General features: G+C 39.0%; 1 protein-coding gene across 1 annotated transcript; it reads left to right on the top strand.

Moving 5' to 3' along the window:
* The first annotated feature begins 2,554 nt into the window (after window positions 1–2,554).
* Window positions 2,555–4,079, top strand: LOC106094891 (uncharacterized). The gene has a single exon (XM_013262127.2). It carries the CDS (start codon window positions 2,622–2,624, stop codon window positions 4,077–4,079), a length of 1,458 nt encoding a protein of 485 aa, XP_013117581.2. The 5' UTR covers window positions 2,555–2,621.
* The last annotated feature ends 6,682 nt before the right edge of the window (window positions 4,080–10,761 follow it).

Genomic DNA, 10,761 nt, shown 5'->3' with positions numbered 1-10,761 from the left:
GCCCGATACAGCCCCCAAAGGGCGCAATTCCTTATTCGAATTGGCTGACATTTTAGACAGGGTCTCCAACATATAATTTAATTGTGGTTCAAAACCCGGACATATCTTGATATCGCTCTAATAGCAGAGCAAATCTTTTCTTATATCCTTTTTTGCCTAAGAAGAGATGTCGGGAAAAGAACTTGACAAATGCGATCCATGGTGGAGGGTATATAAGGTTCGGCCCGGCCGAACTTAGCACACTTTTGCCTGTTTAAATTCGTACATTTAGGCTCTAAAAATTTCAAAATATTCTTTCTCTACGGATAAGGCTAAAGCTATTAAAATTACGATACAGCGACACCTTGATATTAGGTGTACCATCGGGAGCAGAGAAGCGACCTTGCATATGATAGTATATTCAGTTTGAGAATTTATATTGACGTAGTAATTTTTTCAAATATATTGAATTATAAAAATTAAAAAAAAAATCTTTTTATTTTCCCAAGCCCCTACAACAACAAAAATCACTTTCTTAATATATTATGACCATTTAGTGAAGAAAGCTGGATTTTATGATGTTGGCATAAAATAGAAACTGCTGTCAAAAGAAATAGGATTATTGCCATAAATTTTTTTTTATAGAAATCATCAAATGCTAAGAGATCTAAAACGGATTCCAGAAATCTCACTCCTAAGCATTTTGAAATATTTTTTCGTTTGATTTTTCGGATATATTGGGTTGCTCAAAAAGTAATTGCGGACTTTTCATATAGTCGGCGTTGATAAATTTTTCACAGCTTGTGACTCCGTAATTGCATTCTTCTTCTGTCAGTTATCAACTGTTACTTTTAGCTTGCTTTAGAAAAAAAGTGTAAAAAAGTATATTTGATTAAGTTCATTCTAAGTTTTATTAAAAATGCATTTACTTTCTTTAAAAAATCCGCAATTACTTTTTGGGCATCCCAATAAAAGATTTCCGACTATTGATAAGCCAGGTTTCAGTCGTCCACTTTACGCAATCCAAATTTCGTTACGATACTTCTTTTCCAAATCGACCTAGAATTTTTCTAAGGCAGCTCTATTCATGAGTATTTTCGTCGTTAATGCGAACCTGGGCACACAAGCAGCAGCAAGAGCCGTTGTCATTGTCAAGCGTTTCGAAGCCATCAGATACAACTTCCAAAAGATATTTGCACTGTGTTGGCAGTCATTGCAAAATTCAGACTCTGACTTCATGACCAAATGTCATCGCCGATGTGTCAGATCCTGCACCGAAAAGCGACCACAACTTTTCAAAAAAAAAGAAAAAATTAGGTTTCTTTACCAATTTCACAGCAACAAAAATCCCGGCCACGTCCTTGGATCCCACATAACCCGATCTCCCGACTTGACTTCTTGAGCCCTTACAAGCCGCACTTTTTGTCTGATTTGATTGAAATGTTGCTCGTAATGTTGTCTAAGACTTCCAATAACTGTGCTTTGTACGATCCAAAGCGGTCAATACCTGATATAGCTCCCACGTAGCCCTGATCTCCAATTTGATGTTTTAAGCCAAATCGGAAAATTTAGTATATCAAAGACTACAATTAAGGATGTAATATCCCCTTCCGCGAGTATTTAAGTTTTTTAAACTGGTTATAAAGGAAAAATTTTATAAATTTCCCATACCCAATTTATGTATATGAACAATAGCAATTTCTTTGAATATATGATATGTTCCCGTAGCTTAGCAAAATATCATAATAGAATAGATAATAAAATTTTTGTACCAATTACATTATTATAACATTATTGCAAATTGCAAATTTTGCCCTTGAACATTCCACTAAGGAACAAGGGCAAACTTCTCACATATCAATGAGTGCAGTCCGATTCAAGTTTAGGCTCAATGATCGGGGCCTCCTTTTTATAGCCGAGTCCGAACGGCGTGCCGCAGTGCGACACCTCTTTGGAGAGAAGTTTTACATGGCAAAGTAGCTAACAAACGTTGCCAGAATCAGGAGGGGAAAACCACCGCTGAAATTTTTTTTCTGATGGTCTCGCCAGGATTCGAACCCAGGCGTTCAGCGTCATAGGCGTACATGCTCACCGCTGCGCTACGATGGCCTCTGATTACATTATACGATACCTTTTTTCAGTGTAGATCTCTTCAAATACTTTCTGGTGTGGAGACTACATGTATCGATTTGACTTCCTAAGCCTCTAAAGGCTGCATTCGCCCTCTTCTGTGCCAACATGTGCGATAGTCTTGACAGTCCCCTGTCTATCACTTTGCTGTATACTAGTTTTTAGTCTGGGGTATATCTAAAAACCACTTTGAAATGCACTTAAAGTTGAATTATTCTTAAAAACTGGCATTAACTACTTCAAGTAATAAAAGTTGCCTCCAACTTTCCAACCAAACCAAAGTGCCAGTTGATGACAAAAACCAAGTAAAATCATTGCGAAGACTACACAAAAGTAAGCACAAAAATGTATTTTTGTTGGATTAGTTCAGCCCTAAAGTTTGCCAACGACGGAAGTGCAATTTTAAAGATGTTGTGAACGAAAGAATTAATCGCAAACCAATTTAGCAGCAAAGAAAGACCTCGTCTAAGTAGTAAATAAAAAAAAGGAAAAATTGTAGCAAAAAGGAAGAAATGTCTAAAACATTTAATAAATTGACAAGCATCATGTTAAAGCTGCAATGGTCTGTGTACATCTGGGCGCTTATTGGACTAAACTGCGTCGACAGCCAACCAGAATCAAATGTGGACTATTTTCAAATATTAAAATATCCAGCCGAGCACAGTGGATATGAATTTAATAACAACTCAACGCTTGAATTGTGCTATGATGGCCATGGTCCATGTCCCAGTGGTGCTGTTGACTTGCGAACGAGCACTTCCAAGCCTCCCAGCGACACCCACATCTATTCTCTAGTGGCAGTATACAATGCAATTCTATTAAATATTCTCGGAAACATTGCACAACAGATACGACAAAGCCAGCTTGGTCAGAAGAGCAAAAGACCAATAAAAGTATCGACAAGGAGCCATTCGGCCGTGGCAGAAATGGAGTCAGAAGCTAAAACTATGGCATCAGCCCAGAGGTCACTGCGTGTATACGTCAAAGGACAACAACGGCCAGAGGATTTGGATGAACGATTTGATATATTGGAGCAACTTAAACTGGATGAACAAAATGAACAGCAACAACAGCAGCAGCAGCAAGAACAACAAGGGCTTAAATTCCATCTACAATCTCAGTCAGAAATGCTACAACAGATGAATGAACAGCAACCAGAGTTCTGGGAAGACGTACCCAAAGACCACCAGGGAAAGGCTGACAAGAGGAAACGTCAGAAGAAGAAGAAGAAGAAGAAAAAGAAACCCGCAACAGACAAAAACAAGAATAGGAAGAAGAAGAAAAACAAGAACCCAACTAAACCCTTGGTGGGACAACCAGCACATGTTCTGTTTGCCAGTCTAACCAAAAGACCTCAATTCCAGCAACCGCTTTTGTCCCAGCCATTGACAACGAGCAAGCCGCAACATAATCATCATCAGTTCACACCCTTGAAGAAAATCAAATACGTACTGCGCAAAAATACCATTTTCAAGAAAAAGAAAAAGGAATATCTTAATCACTTGAAACATGTCCTCTATCCCTTTGTGAAATTCATCGCCTTCTTCACAGTCCTCAATCCATTCACACTGGCCGTATTCCTCTTCGCCCTCATCTCTCCCGTGGTTTTCGGTTTTATCGGTTTCATTGGATTGAGTTTCCTTATCAAGCCGGCTCTCAATTTACTCTTTGGCGTTAAACGTACCGTAAGTTCGATTAACCGCAAAAAATTACTTGAAAAAAGGCACAGGGAACGTTTGCGCCAGAGCCGTCGACCCATAACCATACACAAGCACTACTATCAACAGACCCGTTTGCCGGCCCCACACCATCGCCAGCAGCATCCACATACACGTCTCCACCAGCGGCGACCACAGCATCAGCAACATCGTCGCCATCGCCAGTCGAGACATTTTAATCCTTTATTGCCTCAGCTTAAACGTAAATTTAAAGAGGATACATTTGTGGTTGGTTCAAATTTTTTCTATTAGATACGAAAGGATTGCTGCTATTGGCTTACAAGAGCTAATACAAAAATCGAAAACTTAAAGAGCGACCTAATGTTTTCCACGGAGATAAAATGTTTTATTCATAAATGTTTATTTAGTGATGGCAATAAGAAAATTTTATAAAAGAAATGGCATTAATAAAATTAAAAATTAATTATTAAACTGTGTTTATATGTTATTGGGATAAAGTGTCCGAAACCCCAGCATCGAGACCAGTTAAGATACGATTTTCAGGATACGTATTGCCAGGAGAGAAGTTTGAAGAGCATGGTAACGCAAACGCTATAGAGCTAGCAAAAATACATTAGGTTAGGTTCAAGTGGCAGTCTGCCATCAACCTCACTTAGACGTTTTCGTCCATTGTGCTACCGTAGGAACAGAAGAATGAAGATGCCTCCTTGTTTCTACCGTTGAACCATCCAGATCGCTTTAAAAAACCCAACAACTTGCGAATGTTTACATCCGCTAAATCAGACAGGTTCTCAAAGAATTGAGAACCTAAAGTGGAACTCCTTCTAACTGCTAGTGCGGGACACACACACACAGATGGTGTTCTATTGTCTCGTCTTCTTCGATGTCCTCAAGCTTCTGCAAAAGTCGTTGCTGGCATTCTTTAGTCTGTCAGCATGTTTTCCGATTATACAGTGACTTGTCATGACGGACACAATGACTGTTCAAGCCAATGACAGCAAAGCAATAGACCTCTTCAAGTGTAGATGAGGGCACATAGTTTTGGAAATCTCACAGCCCCCTCTTTATGACCATCTATCACTCGTTACCCTTCAAGCCTGGTCCTGAAAACTTAGCTAACATGTCGCTAGAGGCATACCCACAGATTCCAGTATCCCTGGAGTGTGTAAGGTAGTTCCTAGTCTCGCAAGCTCGTTTACTTTAGAATTCCCCGGGATATCTCTGTGGCCCGGTACCCAGAACAGATGAATTTTGAACTGTTAATCCATCTCGTTGTGAGATCTGTGACATTCGGGGGCGGTTTTAGTGTTCAAAAATATGTTCTCCACTGATTTAATGGCTGTCTGAGAAGATATTTATGCCAATCGCCGTAATGACATTATATCTTAGCCATTCCACCACTTCCTCAATTCAAGGATCTCTGATTCATACACACTGCAGAGGTCGGGTAACCTCTTCGATATGATTAGTTCTAGATCTTTAGAGTACACCCCAAAGCTCACCTGGTCGTTTAGTTTGGAACCATCCGTATAAAAGTCTATCTAACTTCTATTACCAGGGATATGGTAGTTCCAATCGGTTCTATCAGAAATAGTGGTACAGTAATTTTTATCAAAAAGCGGCTCAGGTAGGGTGTAATCCACACTGCTTGGAACATCGGATATTGTTTCGAGGATAACACAGTGTCCGTAGCCGCCACATGACCAATGAGAAAGCTCCCTTAACCTCACGGCAGTGGTCGCTGCAATTTGGGTAGCCACAAAGCCCAATGGCATAAGATGTAGCATTAAATTCAGTTCATCAGATGGTGTCGTCCTCAGTGCGGCTGTGATGCGCAAACAAGCCACCCTTTGGATCCGGTTAAGTATTGAGCAGTAGATGGATTTTTTAAGCGCCGTCCACCAGACCACATCACCATATAGCATAGTAGGTCTGACAACTGCAGTAGATACCCAATGCATGACACGCGGTCTAAATCCCCAACTTTTGCCAATGGCTCTCTTGCAGGTGTATAGGGTGGCCTTTTTTGCCCTTTCCAAAATGTTGGATTTGAAGTTCAAATTACTGTGAAGCAAAACATCCAGGTTCTTTGCGCTTTCTGTAAATGGAACATTCTCTCCACCCAAGGTGACAGGTTCCACTGTAGGCAACTTGTATTTCCTGCTGAAAAGAACTACTTCTGTCTTGCACGGATTTATACCCAGACCACTTTCGGTAGCCACTTTGCTGTTGCACGTGGGGCTTCCAGAAGTACATATCTTAGAGTGCTGGGAAACTTTCCCCTAACCGCAATTGCCACGGCATAGCAAACATATATAACACTGCAGGATTTAGGACTGATTCCAAACCAGTGATTTCACCGGTTTTCAGTTTTTAATGACTAATCGCCGAACTATCCATATGACAGGTGATTTTAACATGGATATGTCATAGGAGTGGGTCAATAATTTCCATCCGTTCATTTCACCGGTTTGAAACACTGGTCATTTAAGCGATTTTGATTGAATTTTGTCCAAAAAAAAACACACACATCATCAAAATATCTTACAAATTTTGCTGTATTATTTTACAATATTCGTCTCTTAAGTCAAAAGAGAGGGCTTGTAAGAACTTAAGAATAAAAATTGGGAGATCGCTTTAGACGAGTATATCGAGGTGTTACAAACGGAATGACTAGATTAGTATACCCCCTTCCTATAGTGGTGGGTATAAAAATTGTGAAAATTAAATGGTGGTATGTGTTTTGTTGTTGTTGCATGTGCATTCTTTTGCATTTGCACTGGACAGCGAAAGCAAACAGTTTTTATTCCCACCACAATAGGATGGGGGTGTACTAGTCTAGACATTCCGTTTGTAACGACCCGAAATATTGATCTTGGACCCCATAAAGTATATATATATTCTGGATCGTCTCAACATTCTGAGTCTATTTAGCCATATCGGTCCATCTATCCGTCCACCTGTCTGTCGAAATCACGACAGCGGTCGATCGCGTAAAGCCAGCCGCTTTAAATTTCGCATAGATACTTCTCATTAACCTATGCCATTGGGGATTGGAAATTAGTCATATCCGTTCAGATTTGGATATAGCCCCATATAAACTGATCCCCGATTTTACTTCTTGAAACCCTAGGAACCTCAATCTTCATCCGATATAGGACCGAAGCGGTCCACAAGCAGATATAGCCCCCATCTAAACCGATCTCCTGACTTGACTTCTTGAGCCCTTATAAGCCGCAATTTTTATCCGATTTGACATGTAGTCTTTTGTTATGACTTCAAAAAACTGTGCCAAGTACGGCCAAAATCACTCTATAACCTAATATAGCTCCCATGTAAATCGGTTTCTCGATCATCCTTGGTTCCTAGAAGCTTTACTTTATCTGGTTTGACTGAAGTTTGGTATGTAGACTAAAGTTATGCCCTTCAACTTAATTTATTTTGTATACATTTTTAACAGAATCCATTGTGGTGGGTTCCCCCAGCTTCGACCCACTGTGGTACAGGATATCATAACTTAAGAAATTTGTTTGTAACACCCAGAAGGAAGAGAGCTCGACCCATTGATAAGTACACTGATCGACTCAGAATGTCGATCAGTGTACTCTGTCCATGTTAATTTGTGTACAAAGTACACAATTTTTCATCCGATCGCCTTTAAATTTGACACAAGCATATTTTAGGGCCTAAAGACGAAGCCTATTGGAATTGGAAAAAATCGGTTCAGATTTGGATTTAGCTCCCATATATATGTTCGTCCGATTTGGACTAATATTGGAATATTGTGGTCATTTGTTAACCGATTCTATCGAAATTTGGCTGGAAGGATTTTCTTATGAATCTTAATATTACTCGTGAATTTCATACAAATCGGTTCAGATTAAGATATAGCTGCGATATATATATATCGCCATATTTTCACTTCTAGAGCCACTGCAAGCGCATTTATTGACCAATCTTTCCTAAATTTTGTCCAACACTTTCCTCGATGACTACCACAGAAGTTTGCTCGACATCGGTTCAGATATATATATATATATATGTTCGTCCGATTTTGAGAAATATTACAATAAAGTGCTCACTTGTTAACCGATTCTCTGGAAATTTTGTCAGGAAGGATTTTCTCTTGGCTCTCGACATTGCTGGTGAATTTCATAGAAGTCGGTTTAAATTTTCATATAGCTGTCATATATGTATTTAGCTACTAGAGCCACTGCAAGCACATTTATTGAACAATTGCACAACGCTCCTGCATGACTACCACAATACCTAAGAAGTTTGGTCGAAATCGGTTCTGATTTAGATATAGCTCACATATATATATGTGTTTCTCAGATTTTGGCTAATTTGCAATAATGTTGTCAGTTATCAACCGTAGTTATTACAGTCTGAACATATTTGCTCGAAATTTGACACAGATTTTTTAATAATCCGTCTAAAAACATCTGCGAGGTGCATCAAAATTGGTTCAAAATTAGAAATAGATATTATTAGAACCTATATGGTAGGTGTAGGTTTGAACTTTCCTTACTGGTTTTATTCTTCCGAATGCGTGATTTGGTGAGAATGTGTAGGAAAAAGCGGAGATGTCCACATTGGGTAGACACTTTGCCGATATTTTCAAATATCTTATATATAAAAATAAACTTGTGTTTGTTTGTAGGTTTGTTTGTTTGTTTGTACGTATGTTTGTGTGTACCTTATAGACTCAGAAACGGCTGAATTGATTTTCTTGAAATTTTCACAGATGGTGCATAATGACCCCGTGGTGAAAATGGGGTACTACATTTGTTGATATCTGAAGGGGTGGCGGACTCTCTCCCTTACCCTACTTTTCAGAAACGCCAGATCTCAGAGATGGGTAGTGCGATTTAAGCGAAATTTTGTGTGCTTTCATATAGTACCCTAAAAATAAAAATTTGGTATCCAAAATTTCGGATGGGGTACCTAGGGGGGCCGCCCCACCCTGGGCCGCCCATCCCCCAGAACACCCCCCAAGCCGGTCATGTTTGCCGACTGTGGAAATATGGGGCTCAAATTAAAGATATGTGGGAGTAGACCACGTATCTGATATCAACATTAGGGGCCAACTGTCTAGCGGATGTCCCACCACCATAACAACCCCCAAATAGGACGTATTTGCTCACCAAGACAATTTGGGTCTTAAAGAGAGGTGAACTAAATATTCATAGTTTTTAGGGCCAATACCCCAAACCGGACATATTTGCTGACTTTTGCAATAAGGAGTTTAAATGATACTAGAAAACGAATTTCATATCCAATTTTGAGGGCAATGGCAATATGGGGTTCAAATAAATTATATATAGATATATGAGAATAGAGCACGTTGCTGATATATTTTCCGGGCCTAGATTTGGGGGACCACCCCAATCCCCAATACACCCCTAATTCAGGCATATTTGCCGACCATGTCAATCTGGAGCTTAAATGAAAGGTATTGGGGGGTAGAGCAAGAATTGATACCCATTTTCGGGAACAATTTTCTGGGGTTCTACCCCTTTCCCAAAATACCCCACAAACAGCAATTTTTTAGTGACCATCGCAATATGGGGCTCAAATCAAGGTATTTTGGAGTAGAATACGAATTTGATATTCAAATGTAGGGCCATGTATTTAGGGCATCACCCCTTTCCCAAAACACCCCCAAAGGCCCAAAGGGAAAAAATTTTTCGACCATGTCAATATGTGGCTCAAATGAAAGGTATTTGAGATTAGAAAACGAATTTGATAACCTATTTTGGGGCCATGTGTTTGGAGGACGCCTCATCCTGTATACTCCTCTTAAGCCAATGGTAATATGGGGTTTAAATAAATGGTATTTGAGAGAAGATATTTTTTCAGGGCCAAGTATCTGGGGGACCACCTCTCCCCCGAAAACACCACTAAATCAGACATCATGAGAATATCAGGCTGAAATGAAGTATTTTAAGAATAGGGTACACCTTACATCCAAACTTAAATTCGTAGACCAATAAAGATCATATGGGATTCAGATAAAGGCACTTATATTGTTAAACTGTTAGTCAAGCGATATACCATTTTCGTAGCATGGTATTTCACTAAAAGATCTTTAATTGTCGAAAATAAATATTCCAAGGAAACTTTTGTTCCATATAAAGTAAAAGAAGGCGCAGCGGAGCGGGCCCGGGTCAGCTAGTTTCATATAAAAAATAAAAATTTGTGAAAAGGTCAGGACTAGCTTTACAACGCAATGTCCAAGCTGAAATCAAAATTGTAAAGTTTGGCCAGATTATTTACGTAAAACAAAAATAAGCTCAAAATGAAAAAAAAAAATCAAATCTAAAATTCAAATCGAGATTATCATAAAAACCGAAAGGTAACGTTTAACATTTTTGTTTTTTTGTACATTCTATACGAATATCTCCTCAAAATATTAAGAATACATTTTGGCCACATTTTTTGATGAAAATACCCAAAATCCCTATACGGGGGAAAGATGGTTGCGAAATTGGCATTTCTTAGTAAAATGGCCGTGGAGGCTTCAATTCTTAAATGGGGTATAAATGTTTTTGCGTGTAATTAAAAATAATAAATTATGAAAGTGGGGGTGTCTGCTTTGCGTTTTGAGAACTCACAAGGTTTTTTTTCGTGAAAAAAATGTGTCAATATTGTACTTCTTATAGCTACTACAAGGTTTTTAAAAGAGGGACGCTACAAAAGTAGACCGATAGGGACAGCAAACGAATCCATATTTTTGCAGCTCTTTTGATATTACTCTTCAGTAGGGTTTACAATTTCGTGATGGAAAAATACCCGAGACAATTAAAAACAAGTAAAAAGGCGTTAAGTTCGGCCGGGCCAAACTTTGGATACCCACCACCTCGGGTATATATGTAAACCACCTTTCATCAAAATTCGGTGAAAATTTCATACTTAATGTACCATATCAGTTATATCAAAATATGTTCCGATTTCGACCAAATACTAAAAG

The sequence above is a fragment of the Stomoxys calcitrans genome, chromosome 1 (assembly GCF_963082655.1).
Source record: "Stomoxys calcitrans chromosome 1, idStoCalc2.1, whole genome shotgun sequence".
NCBI lineage: Eukaryota > Metazoa > Arthropoda > Insecta > Diptera > Muscidae > Stomoxys > Stomoxys calcitrans.
This window is presented reverse-complemented; position numbering and strand designations above follow the sequence as displayed.